Source organism: Humulus lupulus, chromosome 4, assembly GCF_963169125.1.
Source record: "Humulus lupulus chromosome 4, drHumLupu1.1, whole genome shotgun sequence".
Classification (NCBI taxonomy): Eukaryota; Viridiplantae; Streptophyta; class Magnoliopsida; order Rosales; family Cannabaceae; genus Humulus; species Humulus lupulus.
Genome location: NC_084796.1, coordinates 251,015,698 through 251,032,647, shown reverse-complemented (window position 1 = coordinate 251,032,647; position 16,950 = coordinate 251,015,698). Strand labels below are relative to the sequence as shown.

Here is a 16,950-nt window from a genome sequence, read left to right as displayed (position 1 = left end):
CCACGGCTCTTGGGCAGTTTTGAGCCCGTTTGTGTGTTTTGACCCCGGGAACATGGTATTAGGCCTCGGGATTGTTCTTACTACCCGGATTAGTGGGGATTGATGTCCCGGAGGCTAGATCTTGGTTTGGGAACCTTTGATGTTCATTTTATTGATGATTTCCCATATTTGGTTATGACTAGGCAACCGCTAAAGGACTAAAAGTCAGATCGTTCTCAAGGGTCGTTCTTTTGTTCATTCTCGCTCGAATCAGAGGTAAGAAAACTGCACCCTGTGTATGTGACATGCATGATTGTTGGTGAGCATGTTGGTTGATAAATGTGGACATTGATTGCATATTAAATGCTAGCGGATCTTGTTTACTTGTCTATGGTACTGACTAGTCAGGGATACTGACCTAAGAGTCAGAAACGGCATAAGCGTCCTGAACGCAGGGCCGAATGAAGATTAGATCTAATCGATATCAGCGTTGAATGACTCTAATGCATTAACGCTGGACCGACCCTAAGGTCAATGAATCTTATAAGCGCTTGGCTAGTCTAACACTAGTTACTCAGAGCCAGGGCCAAAGGCCTAGGTGACTGCTTGTCACATGGCTAGGGAACAGTGTTCCATAGTTATGACTCTAGAGTCATGAGGAAGGTATGTTGGTGACTAGTCATCATGCACCGAACCTGTTTAAGCTAGTGAAAGGTTCACTTATTTGTTAAGCCCCGGTGACCCTATCGTCACATGGCTAGAGGGAGCTGTACCCACCTTAGTGACTTTTGCGACTGTCACTCCTCTGTTTTGGACTGAAAGTCCTGAATGATTATTATGATCATTGTTGATATTATATCATGCTATATTGTGTTTTCTTGCTGGGCCTTGGCTCATGGGTGCTATGTGGTGCAGTTAAAGGGAAAGAAAAGCTCACCCAGCCTTGAGTGGAGAGCTTAGGAGGTGTTGTGTACATATGCAGTCGCTTGACCACCACGGCCAAGGAGTTCTTAGAGGAACTAGGAGATTTACCCTATTTTTGCTGCTTAGGTCGACGGGTTTGTAAATTTGAAACAGTAATGACCATTTTGAGTTGCAAATAACTTGTAAATGTTTTTATGGGCCCATGAACAGTTTTATGTATTTAATAAAATATATCATTTCCTTTTTATTGGTTTTCCACCTTAGCCTGTTAATAACACTTAGAGCACATTTTTAACCAAAGGACTCGGGTAACGGGTCAAATTTCTGGTTCACCGTTCACCATAACTGCTCTGGGGTAACCAGGGCCTTACAACTTGGTATCAAAGTGTGCCAAGGATAGGGTTCCTGTAGACTGGCTGGGCATGTACACACATCACTGAAGTCAAGCTCAACTCATGGTTTGGTAACTATTTATGTAGTTATATGTATAACTGCTTAAATATAGTATATATGCTTTACCTGTATGCATGAGACACCATGTTAAACCTGTGCCCTGAAATATTATATCCTCAGCAAATGTGTGCTAATTAGTACTGAGATTGCTGGAACATACTTGTATGGTTGATCGTGAACTATTATGTGATACATGCTAAGTGCTAAATGCTATAAACATGTATCTGCTTGTATATTTGTATGACTGTGGAATGTGACAATTGTTTGCTTGTTCTTGGACCGTAAGGCGGCAAGAGGTTTAGTTATTACTACCTGACTGGTCGTATTGATCAATGTTTCAGCAAGGTATAACAGATAAGAATGAATCCAGGGTAGACAGATACTTCAGTTGACCAAAGTGATCAAGGCCAGAATAATAACAGTCAGGGTCAGGAGAATGACCAGTCACAGATTCCACAGCCAGCTCCTGTAAACTGGTGGAAAATAGTCAGTGATTTGCAGGCAACAGTGCTAAGATAGGGAGAAGAGCTTCGTCTCCTGAGGCAGCAGCAAGTGCCTGCAGTGGCTAATGTATCAGAGGCACCTCCTGTGTCGGTGCCAGCAGCTGGGCAGCTGCCTAAGGTTGGAAATAAATGGGAGCCTCTTTATGAAAGGTTCAGGAAGCAACAACCTCCAGTATTTGAGGGCAGTGCAGATCCTGCCAAGGCTGAACAATGGATGAGAATGATTACCATTATCCTTGACTTCATGAGGGTAATTGGTAATGAGAGGGTGGCTTGTGCCATTTATATGTTTCGGGAGGATGCCCGGATTTGGTGGGAAGTGATTACCCAGACCAAGAATGTAAATGCCCTGAGTTGGGAGGAGTTTCAAACTCTGTTTAATGAAAAATACTATAATGATGCCATCAGGGCAGCTAAAGATGAGGAATTCATTAGGCTACTTCAGGGAAACTTATCAGTCACTGAGTATGCCTTAAAATTTGATCGTTTGGCAAAGTTTGCCATGGAGCTGGTGCCCACTGATGGGACCAGAAGAGAGAGATTTCTACAGGGGCTACAGCCCAGATTAGCCCGTGATGTTCGTATCACCACTGTGGCTGGGGTTACTACCTATGCACAGGTGGTAGAGAAGGAACTTACAGCTGAGAGTGCAGAGAACAGGATCTGGCGTGACAATGCAGCCATAAAGGAATTCAGGAGGCCAGGTCCTCCATTTGTGGGTTCTGGTAGGGGTGTAGGCCCCAATGATCAGAAGAGGAAGGTTCCTGACACCTTCCCAGTTCCAGGTCCTGATAGGCGGCCTCGTGGTATTTCTATGGGTTGTCCAGGTGGTAGTGAAGCCTGGAAGTCTTATCCTGAATGCCCTAGATGCAAGAGGCATCATTTAGGAGAGTTTAGGGCAAGGGCCTGCTTCTCATGTGGAGCAGTGGGTCATCTTAAAAAGGATTTCCCTAAGGCAAGAAAATAAGAACCCAGGAAAGCGGACAGCTCGGCCCCAGCTCGAGTGTTCGCGTTGACTCAAGCAGAAGCTGAGGCTTCTCCCTCAGTTGTTACAGGTCAACTTCTTAGTGCTGAAACCCCTTATAATGTATTGATTGATTCTAGTGCTACACATTCTTTTGTTGCTAGTAGTATTATTGATAGGTTGTGTAGACCCTGTGATTTTTATGCTGTGGGGTTTGTAACTTTGTTACCCACTGGAGAGTTAGTGGTATCCAGGAGATGGGTCAGATCTTTGCCAGTGATAGTGGAGGGCAGAAAGTTATCAGTGGATTTGATAGAGTTGGTTATGACTAACTTCGATATGATATTGGGTATGGATTGGTTGGCGAAGTATGGGGCAACCATTGATTGCAGAAGGAAGATGGTCACCTTTGAGCCTGAAGGTGAGGATCCTTTTGTGTTTATTGGTACTGTGCATGGATCTCGCATACCTATGATTTCTGTATTGAGGGCTAGGGATCTATTGCAAGGAGGTTTTATTGAATTCTTGGCCAGTGTGGTTGATACCACTCAGGTCGTGCCAGTGAGACCAAAAGAAACCAGGTTAGTTTGTGAATTCCTGGATGTATTTCCAGAAGATTTGTCAGGGTTGCCACCACACAGAGAAATTGAGTTTATTATAGAACTGGCACCAGGGACGGAGCCAGTGTCTAGAGCGCCTTACAGAATGGCCCTAGCTGAGTTGAAAGAATTAAAAATACAGTTGCAAGAACTGTTGGATTTAGGTTTTATCAGACCTAGTTTCTCACCTTGGGGTGCGCCAGTTCTGTTTGTGAAAGAGAATGATGGTTCTTTGAGGATGTGTATTGATTACAGAGAACTGAATAAGTTGACAATAAATAATAAGTATCCTTTGCCAAGGATAGATGATTGTTCGATCAATTGCAAGGTAAGAAGGTATTCTCAAAGATTGACATTCGTTCTGGTTATCATCAGTTGAGGGTCAAGGAGGGAGACATACCGAAGACTGCTTTTCGTACCAGGTATGGGCATTATGAGTTCTTAGTCATGTTTTTTGGATTGACTAATGCCCCTGTTGCTTTTATGGAACTGATGAACAGAGTGATCCGGCCTTTGAGGGCTTGTTGGCTAGAGCGGAGGGCTAGGATTGAGACCCCTTTGGGGTGGCCCACTTGGGGGTTGATCAGGCTGCGAGGCTGGCGCAGTCTGATTCCTAGCCAACTGGAGGGCTGCTTCAAGGGCTGCCATGGTATCCCTCTGCCGACGGTCCATCTCCGCCTGTAGCTCGCTCAGCTCTTGGCGCTGGCGCTCTATCTCCCTCTGCTGTGACGCCATTATCTCGGCGGCACTCTCCTGATTGGCCCTCAACGCGGCCAACTCATCTTGCAACACTCCCAGTGTTGTCTTCAGGGTTTCAAAGTCCACCTCCTCCTCATCAAACTCTAAATGAGGTTCGTCTTCAGCTACATTTGGGGGATGAGGCTGGGATAGTTCTACAACTAGTAATTCCTTTTTTTTTCTTTCTCATTGATTAATGTACACATTATAATGGATCTGATTATTTAAAGTTTGTTTAAATAAAAAAAATTGAAATCTCTGGTCCCACCACCCCATGCATTCCACTGCGCGCATGGTAAACCAGTTACCAACATAAAATATATTACGGCGAAATTAGTGCAGTCTCCAATTACCAACGTCACAAGCCGCTGATTTAGGGATGTCCATCCGGCGCCAATTATTATTATTTATGATTTAATGTGAATATTTAGGTAAATTTATCAAAATAATATATTTAGTAATAATTAATTAATTAAAATGAGTGTAAAGAGAAACAAATGGGTGTTATTTTATCAATGTTGTTATTGTTAAAATATTATATAGCATTGGGGACTTATATGGGAAAAACAATAAAGATGGGGGATTTGATTACTAAAACATAAAAGACCTACTCAATGCACCTAAACCCTAAACCCTAGGGCAGTCCAAGTACTTATTTGTCCTTTTATTGATATTTTTGTTGAATGAACCCCTTCAATAGAAGGAAAGCAAACCAACTTCACAACCCGCTGATTTGTTTATTAGCTATTTTTCTTAGAACATTTTTACAATACCATCCTCGGGTGAAGCAGATTTAGGGATGTCCATTCGGCGCCAATTTCCTACCTCCATTTGCTCAGCCTTTCCATACAACCCTAGCAACCCGCCAGTGTGTATAAAGAGGATCTTTCTCCCTTCCCACTTCTTTGGATTCTCACTCATATTTTTCAACAATCCATAAGCAGCTTTCCCACTAAAAAGTAAGAAAGAATATAATGTTTTATTTTTCTTCTAATGTTCAAAGGAAAAATGCGATAAAAAAAAAAAAAATTAAAAAGAAGAATTCATACAAACCTATAAACAGGGTCAAGAACAACACCAGTGGCTGCAGCAATGTCCATAAGAAATTTTGTCTCCTCTGGAGTACTAATTGCATATCCCATACCTCTGGCCTGTCAGAAGAATAAGATCATCCAAGCAATTGAAGAGTCAATCACTGAGCTTTTGTGTTTATTCAAGTACCAAGCATAAACACATTCACATAAGAGGAATATATTCAGTTGTAGTGTGATAGTCAAAGCGCTATATTTTTGGTCAAGAATCAAGTATCCATGCAAAGCCAAAGCATATAGTTTCATAGAAGCATGTTTAGTTTCATAGAAAAACTTTGTTTGGTAACCAACATTTTAGTTCTAATCGAGTCCAGTAGTAGTATATATATATATAGACTACTCACATTTTGTATGGTAACAATATCACGCGAGGCAACCCCATGAGCCTCAAGGCCATCAATTAGGGCTTGCACAAAGTCATAGAAGTAGTCGGGCTCATCACAAACAGAGAATGCATGAACCTGAAGTATAAATATTATTCATTAATGAAAGTAATAATATTATTAATAATTCTACATATGTAATTACTTAAAAGGAGCATACTTTTGCTTTGAGCGAGCTCATCCATGATCCCAATGAGACACCAGCAACTGTACCACCACTGATACAAAAATAAAATATGCATGATTATAGAATTTAATAATTAATTAATTAAGAAGTGTGGTCATGCATGTAAGATCGATGGTAATGGAATAATACCTGCCACAAGCTACAACAATGTCGTCAAACTTTAAATCAGCATTATTCCCACTTTGGAGTTGCTGCTCAATCTCTCTAATCGACTCAATATCGCCCCTAATTAATAAAGTCACATAATATAATTGGAATTGATTCAGAATTATGAAAAGAGATACATATCAGACGATAATCTTTATATAAATTGATGTGAAAATAATTGCTTTCAATTAATGCAATCAAATTAATAAGATGATATAAACCAGGTTCCTAAGGAGTTTGATCCACCAAGAGGAATGACATATGGCCTCCTCCCTTCACTTATCAGCTTTTCTTTGAGGTGGTTGGTAAGAGCCTGAGAGAAAATTAATATATATATATATATATATATATATGAAATTCAAATTATGTAGTTACGTTTAATTTTTTTGGCAAAATTATAGAGTTATTATATAAAAGCAGGTATTTTTATTAAAAAAAAAGTATTTTGTAAGTTTTAGAAAGGTAGCTTATTTGGAAATTTATGTAGAAGATATGACTAATCAGTCCCTAATAATTAATCTCTTTTTTTTATCACTGGTTATGTTTTATTGATTAAAGACTAAAAAAGATAATGATGAAACTAAATAAGGTAATAGGAAAAGAGTGATTCAAAAAGTAAAGCATGGCTATACAATCATAAGCTTAACATTAATATTATTCAAGAGAAAGATAACGAACCACACTCCCAATATTTGCATATTCTGTTTCTGAAATTAGTTCAACGTGAGCTCCAACTAACCGCTCCACCAGGAGATTGCCTGTCAATCCTGGATCTTGGTCCACAAAGTCCTAAGTAGAGATCAGAAAGAAAAACAAAACAAAAATGTTTTGTTAGCAAGTTTGGAATATAAAAAAGAATAAAAGAATTGTAAAAAGGAAATTATTGACCTTAGAGGTGAATAATATAACATAACAATCGAGATTGAGATATCTGGCGGCCACGGCAGTTGCACGGCAGTGGTTGCTTTGGATTGCTCCAATTGTTATGACACAATCGGCAGCTTGTGCTGCAGCATCTGCCAGCAAAAACTCCAACTTCCTTACTTTGCTACCACTCAATTGCATCCCAGAAAGATCATCACGCTATATATCGGCAAACATTTTTCTGTCAGTACATATATATATATATAACTAATAATAAAGTGTTCACCAAATGCATGAATAAAAGGATCATATTAATACCTTTAACCAAACTTGAGTGTTGTTTGGCAAATTAGGAAGATTCCATTTGTGAATAGGAGTAGGAAGCTGAGAAATTAAAGAGAAGTAGTAATGAGAAAGATCAAATAAATACTAGCTATTAGGAAAGAAAACCCTTTTAGCAAAGTAAAAGAAATGACTTACATGGGCGAGAGAGATGAAGTGAGAAGGTATGGGATTGAGGTGAGAGGCCCATGAAGGAGGCGAATATGGCTTCTTGGTGAGGAAATCCAAACCCATTTGATGAAATTGAGTGTGAAATGAACAGAGAAGAGAATGTAATCTTGTTTGCTTGCACGTATGTATATAAATATATATATATATTTAAATAAATGTCTTCATGGTTGCATGCATATATATATATATATATACGTCTTTTGCTTTGACCCTGTCCTGTATTTAGGGGGCCACCCTCGATATGATCCACAACCACATCATCCGGTCACCTGAATTTTCCTTCCTTCTTTCTTTAATTATTAATGCCTTTCATTGTACGGTCTATTAATTTATATTATCTCCTCTCTACAATATTTTATTAGAGAGAAACGTGCTAATATGGCCACCGGTCTTCATGGCGCAAGGCAAATATAGTTCTCACGGGCAGGCATATGATATGAGGTGTCATGAGTGTAATTCAATATCAATTTCATTTATTTTAATTTAATAAGTATTATGGGGTATCACTAATCATAGTATAATCATAGTATGTTACCTGATCTAGTATTAGAAGTGTCAAATAGCAACACTCTCGACACGATATTAGGTTAAATGATATTTTCTTGTGGTGTTAGTCAAATTAGCAATTCTCTTTAATTAATAACTATTGTACTAACTTTCTCTCTCTCTCATCACATCCCCTCGATCTACCTTCTCTATTTTTTTTCTCCAATAGATGAAAGTTTTGCACAAATAGCAATGGCAGATGGAAAGTTGGTTTCTCATCACCACCAGCCATAATATGACCAAATAATTCTCCTCGTACACCTTTTGCCGGAACCGGTCTCATCATCACGTTCACCATCATAATCTCTATCGTTATTCTTTTGACCGGTTAGAGACTCAACCTCAGCGACCGTTGCGCTCCGGGAAGGTGGTAACGTCGAAGCTACAGTTACAGATACATTAGTTGAGAAAGGTAGCTGGATTTAAGTTTTGGTTATAGATTTATTCTTATATATATATAACTCATTATCAGTATTAGCTGTGTGTGTATATATATATATATATATATAGATCATGTGAAGATAAAGTAATCAAAGTTGGAATCTTGCAAGTGATGATTTGTTGTTCTAAAAGCACTTTTGCCATTTAAGTTTGTTCGATCAAGTGATGTTATTAAATGTGTCATGCAAGGTACTGTTCTTATATTTTAGTCTCTAAAGCAGTCCCTGCTGATCAGGTATTTTCTTCGTGTTTAAATTTTAATTACAAATATATATATATATATATATAGATCAACTTCATCTGAATATGAATAAGCTAGCTAGATCAACTGGAAAAAATGACCAACGTCAGGGCAGATGATAGCGGAGATATCTCCAATAATCCACCCAACAAGAACAACTCCGGAAAATGGAGAGCCTCCATTTTTATTTTCGGTATATATGTTCAAAATATACTCTTTTGTTTTTCTTTTAAGTAAACTATTTGTATTTGGTATAATATTTGGTTTCAACCATTGAAGTTGTAACACCTTCCTCTATCAAATATTAATTATTATTGTTTTATTTGAATGTGTCCAGTATATCAATTTTTGGAGAAGTTGGCATTCTACGGTGTCAGCACTAACCTTGTTCAGTTCTTCAACAAAACCCTAAACCAAACATCTGCCAATGCCGCCAACAGTGTGACAAATTGGTATGGTACATGTTTTCTCACACCACTAATAGGAGCATTTTTGGCTGATGCTTATTGGGGCCAATACTGGACCATTATCATCTTCACCGCCATTTATGTCATGGTAATTAATAAGCTTTATACATTTGATTGTGATGGTTTGTGAATTTGGGATTGAGAAAATATAGTTATGATTTGTTATAGTTTAGAATATTTGATGAGTAGTAGTAGTGGCTAGAGTAGTGATGGGTTATGAATAAGTTTGCATAATCAATCCCAAACATGTTGTTGAGTGGACAAGTGAATAAATTTGGGTTTAGAGGAGTAAGGTTTATGTTTTAGAGAGAAAAGGATAGTAGAAAGTAGTATAATTTTATTGATGCTTTGTAGTTTCTAGTTACACAATTTGCTACCTATGATGGGGCATTTATAGTAGCTTGCCTACTTTACATTTGTAGCTAGAATTACTTGTTCTAGATCCTTCTTTTACTGTAAGGGATATTAACCACACAAATTTACTTGTTTCTCAAGCATAATTAGAAAATTCTAGACTTAAGTTTTCTATAAATGCTTATAATAATAAATTCTAGAGTAATCTTATTCTATAAATATCTAGAAAATTCTAGAGTAAAGTTTTCTACAAATGTTTAGCATAATCTAGAGTATTATAGAAATGTGTAGCAACTTCTAATAGATTAATGTGATGATATATATGGTTTTTCTTTTTTATCTTTAATACTATTTCTAGCATTTATGTTGAGATTTTTCTTATGGAATTTAATATTATATGCCATCATGCAGGGCATAACAATATTGTTGATGTGTGTTGTCTTTCCGGCACTAAAACCATCATGTGACTCGACCACACGTCAATGCCACCCAACTGAATTACAGACTGTTGTGGCAAATATTTCTTTGTACTTGGTGGCTCTAGGTTCTGGGGCAACTAGGCCATGTGTCTCTTCATTTGGGGGCGACCAGTTCGATGACAAGAAACAACGTAGCTCTTTCTTCAATTGGTCATTTATGATACAAAATGTAGGAATGATGATTAGCACATCTATGGTGGTATGGCTTGAGACCAACGTCAGCTGGGCATGGGGCTTCGGTGTTTCGGCCGCTGCTATGGCTATAGCACTAGGGTTTTTTTCATTCGGAACTCGACTATATCGACTACAACAACCCGAAGGGAGTCCCCTGACAAAAATGTGTCAGGTTATAATTGCATCGATTCGGAAATATGATGTTGTACTTCCTTGTGACCAATCAAATCTCTACGAGCTTAGCCACATTGAAGAAGAAGGTGAAAACGATATTGTTCAAGCAACAAAAAAGCTTAAACACACAGACCAATTAAGGTTATAATATATCATATTTCTTTCCCTTAATATATAAATTTAGTATCATCATTACCACTAAGTGAAAAGAGCTCTATTATGCATATATTATTTCAGGTTCTTTGACAAATCGGCCGTTGAGACTCAAATTGACAAAACATCCAAGGGTTTAGCAAACCCTTGGAGGCTTTGCACGGTCACTCAAGTGGAGGAGTTTAAGTGCATTATTCGACTTCTTCCTGTATGGGCTTCTGGATTAATGTTTGCTACCGTCTTAAGCCAAATATATGCAATATTTATTCTACAGGGTAACAAGATGGACCCTCATTTGACGATCTTCAACCGAAACTTGAAGGTACCATCGGCGTCACTATTGGTCTTCAATGCTCTAGGAGTCATTGTGGCAGCTCCAATATACGATTGGGTTATTGTCCCTACCGCAAAAAAACTTACTAGACACGAACAAGGATTCACCCAGCTACAACGAGTAGGAATAGGGCTCGCCATCTCTGCCATTGCAATAGTCATTGCTGGAATCTTGGAGCATCTTCGGCTAAACATTGTGAGGAAGCATAACTACTACGATGTTGAATTTGCACCCGTGTCGATTTTCTGGCAAGTCCCTCAGTACTTCTTGGTCGGGTTCGCTGAGATTTTTACCTTGGTGGGACAAATCGAGTTTTTTTACGACCAAGCACCATATTCTTTGAGGAACTTGTGTTCAGCATTGTCACTCACGACTTTAGCCTTGGGAAATTTTTTAAGTAGTTTTGTTGTCATTTTTGTGACCAAAGTGACAACTCAAAATAGGAGCTTGGGTTGGATTCCTGATAATATTAATAGGGGACATCTCGATTACTACTATAGTCTACTGACTCTCCTCGCCATGGTTAATTGTATTGTGTTTGTCTGGGTCGCTAGCTACTATAGGTACAAGGGAGGGTATTACTGATATAGTAATACTTTTAGTTTTAATGTGTGTTATCAATAATCATCAATTTGGAAAGTTGTATTTTTTTAACAACATAAGTATTGAATTTAACAATGAAGAACCTAGTGAACTAAGTTGCACAATGAAGCTAAAAGTATGTATTTTTTTTTTTAAAAAAAAAAAACAAGTGCTTCTAAGCTACGTATTCCCAAATAATAACTAAACTAAAGTTGTGGCCACATATGCCTAGGTCATTAATTGTGATGATTTTCTAATAGATGAAATATGGGTGACATATTACTTATTATTAGTGTCAAACAATTCAAGCGGATAAAATTATTAACAAAATGAAATAATGAAAAATCATGCAAAATTACCTAACAAAATATTTAGTTAGAATTTAAAAAATGTTATTTAAAACTATCAAAGTTATAATTTGAGAGTTTATGTGTGCACCAAACATATCGTTCTTTCCATAATCCATAACACAAGTAGTTTTAAAAAATCACTAAATAGTAAAGTCTCAACCCCAAATTCCTCACAGGAGTATTGGAAATATTTTTAAGGCAACGGTTGACACTCTTTGGAGTTAAAAATACATTGTTTATCACTCGGTAATGGATGTTATAATCTTAGGACAAGCAATTCAAATAAATATTAATCAAAAGATAGACCAGTTAATTATTTAGAATCTAAATGACATAAAAACTTTCAGGATTTTATAAAATGACACAAAGAGACAAAAATTGAAAATAGAATATAACTAAATAAAACACAAACTTTTTTATGACATAAAATTGAAAACAAATACAGTAATGTTGGTTTTTTTTCATTTAACAATATTTATTTTTCAATAAAACTACAAAAGGTGAAAATGAAAAATATTGCTCTTGTTCTCCTTTATTTCATTTTGATATATTTAAACATATATTTCATTTTTTAATAGCAAGAGACAACATATATACATAAAGACAATTGTCATGTTTTAAAATTCTAAAAATTAATTTTGTCAACTCAAATGATCAATAAAAGTTCAAAAAGTTATTTTTTTCATTTTCACAACTCGCAAAAAGGTAAAACAACTTTAAACTTAAAATGAATGTGATGATATTTCTATAAATATTTGGTTATGCGTAGAATAACTCTTAAAATTACTTTCTAATTAATAGTAAAATAGCAAAAACTATCTCTTAACAATTTTGTAGTCATGAATTTTATAAAAATTTAACTCAAAATTCAAATGGTAATCAAAATTAGTTTCAATGCATGAATATCTACCCTCAACTTAAATGAGACATTATCCTCAATGTCTAGCGTTATGCACATTTTGGAAATAAAATGAAAATTGACATGTAACGCCCTGGTTAACCAAGACTGTTGCAATGTGTGTTTAAACTAACGCTTAACTCGCTAAGCAAGTCATTTGAACTTAAATGTATAATTAAGGACTAAGTCAAGGGCAGATATTAAGAGATTTGGTCAACAAAATGGTTATTTTTCATTAAAATATTAAGTTTGCACACGGGATCCCAAAATCAGTTATAAACTTGTAAAAGACAAATAGAATACAACTTAGCCGTCCTGAGCAGCAAAACAAGGTTTAACCTTAGTTCCTTCCAAGCTATCCTGACCTTGGTGATCGAGCAGGCTGCATATGTACACGCCACCCCTAAAGCTCTCCAACTCATGGCTGGTCCCGCTATCCCTTTCCATTTCTTGCACCACGTAGCACCCGTGAGCCAAGGCTCGGCAAGAAAACTCCAATCATCATGCACGACTAGACAACAGTATAAAAGCAGTAAACATAAATCATCATATTCAATTAACAATTGGATATAAACAACCAACCAACAGTAATATTCAACTTAGTTGAATATGTAAACCAAACTCATCAATCAATAGAAATGATCAGGTGCGAACCACACTTCTATTTATGGTATAATATCAAAGCACGGGGCCCTTAGGCCGAGTCCCCTGGTCTCTTAGCCAACCCTGACACCCTTAGGCCAAGTTGCGTTCCGCAAGCTTACTATCGGCCTCTGACACCCTTAGGCTGGCCTGCAAACAGATATAATCACAAATGCACAATGCATAGCAAGTAATCAATAGCAACATATACAAGCATTCCCTTCCAAATATTCTCTGCTACAAATATGTCCATATTCATATAAGGGGGTTTAAGCCCCAATCACAACTCGGGTGCAGTTTTCTTACCTCAATTCCCGAGCAGCTAGCGTATGACAGCCCCAAGTAGGATCCCTAATCCTGAGCCCTTGCGGTATAACCTAGTCACAATGCGATAATGGATAACCATTAAAATTCCTAAACCAATAAAAATCTTTGGGATAATATACGAGTCTCTGGGACCTCGAATTCTACTAAACCGGATAGTAGAATTCATCACGAGTGCTTAGGTTAAAGTTCTCGTCATTAAAACTTGAAGTGGCCAAAAATGACCAGGCGAGCCACGACTTGCCCTTAAGGGTCGCGGCGAGCCTCCCTGGTCAGAGAGCCCCCCGACTAGAACCAGGATGTGGGACGCGCCTTGCCTTAGAGAGTCGCCACGCGCCCCAAAGCAGAAGCCCCTACCTGGCCTGGGTTCACCTCAGTCACGGAGCCCCAAGAACAGGGCCGCGACTTGACCCTAAGGATTTCCCTATTTTTCCTCAACCAAAAATCCATCAAAACTTCCCAAATAAATTCTAGAACTATAATTCAATCCACAGCATAACACCAATATGATACCAGCAACAAAACCCCACCTCAACACACTCAAACTTCCATCCAAAGTCAAATTCATATCTTAAACCTTAAAGCTAAGAACAACCACAAAAACAAAATAGAGCACCATTGAAACAGCAATTAAAACTCACCTTAGTTGTGAATTACTCCCCCTAGCTGCAGTTAACCAACTTCTAGGCCTCAAGTCTTTAATTCCCCAAGCTTTTAGCCACCAATTCCCCTTAGTTTCCTTAAAAATTCCACCAAATTGAGAGAGAAAAAGAGAGAGTCGGTTGGGAGAGGAGAGAGGAGTGAGTGTTCTGTCTTGTTCTAGTTTCTAAAGGATTCTAAGGTATTAAGCCTATCATCTAGCCAAATGACCACTATACCCCTGTCTTACAATCTCCCATCAAAGCCCCTCAAGGGAAAAACAGTCTTTGTGTCCCATTTCCCACTAATCCTCCAATAGTCCTATAAATTCTCAATTAATCCTGAAATGCTCAATTAATCACCAAATAATTGCACATTAACCAATAAATCCTAAATACGCACTAAGTCCCCAAAATACCCCTAGGTTTGCCCCGAGCCGAGTATTGGACCCCGTTGTGACTATTCCGCTAATCCGCTCACTAGGATCACCTCGAGCCTGTTGACCTGTGAAATTGGCCAACGGCGTATGTACGGCACACGACACCTTTTGAATGAATATAAATGTAATATACGACCGAGTACAAATATCTTAAACAAATACACATAATTTTATAGTCGTTCAGCCCTGTTCTGATGAACAGTAATAACCTATTCCACTTAGTCTTTATTACTGAATCACTCGATAGACAATTATACAGATGAACTAAAGAGTTCACTCGTCACCAATTTCCTCAGAGTCTCTCCCCATAAAATAACTGTCTAAAAATCGTCTAAAAATCCCTCAAAAATCAACCCCCTTAAGTGAAGCTCTGGGTCCTTTATTTATAGTACCCAGGGGCTGTTACATGATCAGAAAGACTGGGGATCATGGTTTGGTACACGAACATTGTGAGTGGAGATATGTGTCCACCTCCCCATGATTATGAGATCGTGGGTCTTCTCGTTGTTTCTTTGGATCGTGGTTGACGATGCACGATTGAAATCTTCAGGAAAATGCTAAGTCTTTATTGGTCTATGAGACTTAGGTGCTAGGCACGATGACCCTTTAGAGCTTGGGTGCTAGGCCCGATGACCCTCTAGGTGCTAGGCATGTTGACCCTCCGGGTGCTAGGCCTATTGATCTTCTAGGTGCTAGGCCTGATGACCTTCTAGGTGCTAGGAGCCTAAATAATCAATCAGTGAATCATACGTGCCCACACACGTCCTTGTGTATGAGAGGAACGACTTGGAAGGTTAGGGTGTAAGTCTTCTTGGATAGAAAGATCGTTGATTATACTAAAAGGCACAGGAAATCTTAATAGGCTCCAAGAGGTAATCTCTATTTCCTTTTATATATATATATAAATATATGTTTTGATTTAATGTATAGATATATGTCATGGCTGGTATTAATGATTTTTTAAAATCCTCCTTCCCCACCTTCCGCTAAGTCCCTGATTTTATTCTATTTAATACCAACACTTCAGTGGCACTAGAATTTCGACTGTTGCCGAATGAAGAATAGTATATTTGAAAATAGAGCTCAAAACATCGTTTCTCTTCTTCATTCATTGTTTTTTTTTTTTTTTTTTTTTTTTTGCAGAAAAGGGAGGGGGGTTAAGGGTTTTGGAATTATCCTCAATAACTTACTCGAACTCATTGAGGTTACTAAGTAAGTATAAAAGGTTCACAATACCTTTTCAACCAAAAGTATTTTCTAAGTTAAGTAACTTTGCTTCTTTTTGATAGAACAAGCTTGTTTTTCTTATGGTAAAAAATTCAATAATGTAATAGGGCAAAGATATATATACAAGAATGCTCATAGGCCGATTGGGAAGGATGCCAAGATACTGCTTAAATCCACACTTGTCTAGACTGTAACGCTAACACAAGCCTTAATTAAAAAAAACAATCTTTATAGATTGTACATGCTCGGTTTGTACCATTCGTAATATTATACTATTGTTCTTAATACTAAGCATTTTATAATTTTTTATTATTATTTTGTGTTTTATGAGATATTTTATGTTTTTTATTTTTTATTTTAAGGAAAACCTAAATTCTAAACGCCTCCCTCACTCACCAGCCAAGCCCAAGTCTTTCCACCACCACACCACCTCTCTCGCCTCCCTCCCGTAGGGCTGTAGCAGCACTCACTGAGCACGCCAGCCGTGCAACAGGAGCAACTCGCATCCCTCCCGTAGCCGTACTCAGGGAGCGTGCCAGCCAACGCCACGCAGCCACAGCGCCACCAACAGGGACCTCCTCTCCTCCCATCGCCGCCACCACCAGCCAGCCAAATCTCCTCCCAGTGATTGTGAGTGAAACCCCACCCGAGCACTTTGTTATCGTTTTAGGGGGAATTTGAAGATTTTATTCAATGCATTTTCACAGTTTCTGTGTTAATTCGATAGTACTTCTAAAAAATCACTTCATTTATATGAAATTTTCTATTATAGTTTTAGGGGGAATTTGAAGATTTTATCTAGAACTTTTGACAATTTTGTTTAGAATAGAATTACGCTAAATATATGTGGATAAGTTTTGGTTTGTTATCTTAAAAGTTTTGACATGTTTATTGGTTTGATAATTGTTCCAATAGATTTGGTGAAAATTTTATCTAGTAATGTACTTTAGTTTAGTTTATGGACTTTATCTATGTTTATGGTTGTATTTTGGGACTTTGACATTTTTCATGTTTGTAATTTGTAATTTTGACTTTGTTTGTATTTTAAGTATTTTTGGACTTTTGATTGACATTATATTTTTTCAAAAATTTTAACACCGACCCAATTTGTAAAAAAAAAAATCAATTAAAAATCAATTTG

At 37.7% G+C, this 16,950-nt stretch overlaps 2 protein-coding genes across 2 annotated transcripts; one reads left to right on the top strand and one right to left on the bottom strand.

Annotated features, from left to right (window-relative positions):
• Nucleotides 1-4,644: 4,644 nt before the first annotated feature.
• Nucleotides 4,645-8,240, bottom strand: LOC133829560 (putative D-cysteine desulfhydrase 1, mitochondrial). Its single transcript, XM_062259262.1, has 10 exons — nucleotides 7,313-8,240; nucleotides 7,151-7,216; nucleotides 6,857-7,051; nucleotides 6,647-6,757; nucleotides 6,190-6,281; nucleotides 5,951-6,046; nucleotides 5,795-5,852; nucleotides 5,596-5,712; nucleotides 5,214-5,311; nucleotides 4,645-5,112 (listed from the first exon to the last, which is right to left on the bottom strand). Exons 1-10 carry the CDS (start codon nucleotides 7,406-7,408, stop codon nucleotides 4,914-4,916), a joined length of 1,128 nt encoding a protein of 375 aa, XP_062115246.1. The 5' UTR covers nucleotides 7,409-8,240; the 3' UTR covers nucleotides 4,645-4,913.
• A 429-nt stretch (nucleotides 8,241-8,669) lies between these two features.
• On the top strand, nucleotides 8,670-11,314 carry LOC133833183 (protein NRT1/ PTR FAMILY 8.1-like). Its single transcript, XM_062263433.1, has 4 exons — nucleotides 8,670-8,766; nucleotides 8,911-9,128; nucleotides 9,806-10,362; nucleotides 10,459-11,314. The coding sequence occupies exons 1-4, from the start codon at nucleotides 8,670-8,672 to the stop codon at nucleotides 11,291-11,293; spliced, it is 1,707 nt and encodes a 568-aa protein (XP_062119417.1). The 3' UTR covers nucleotides 11,294-11,314.
• Nucleotides 11,315-16,950: the final 5,636 nt, after the last annotated feature.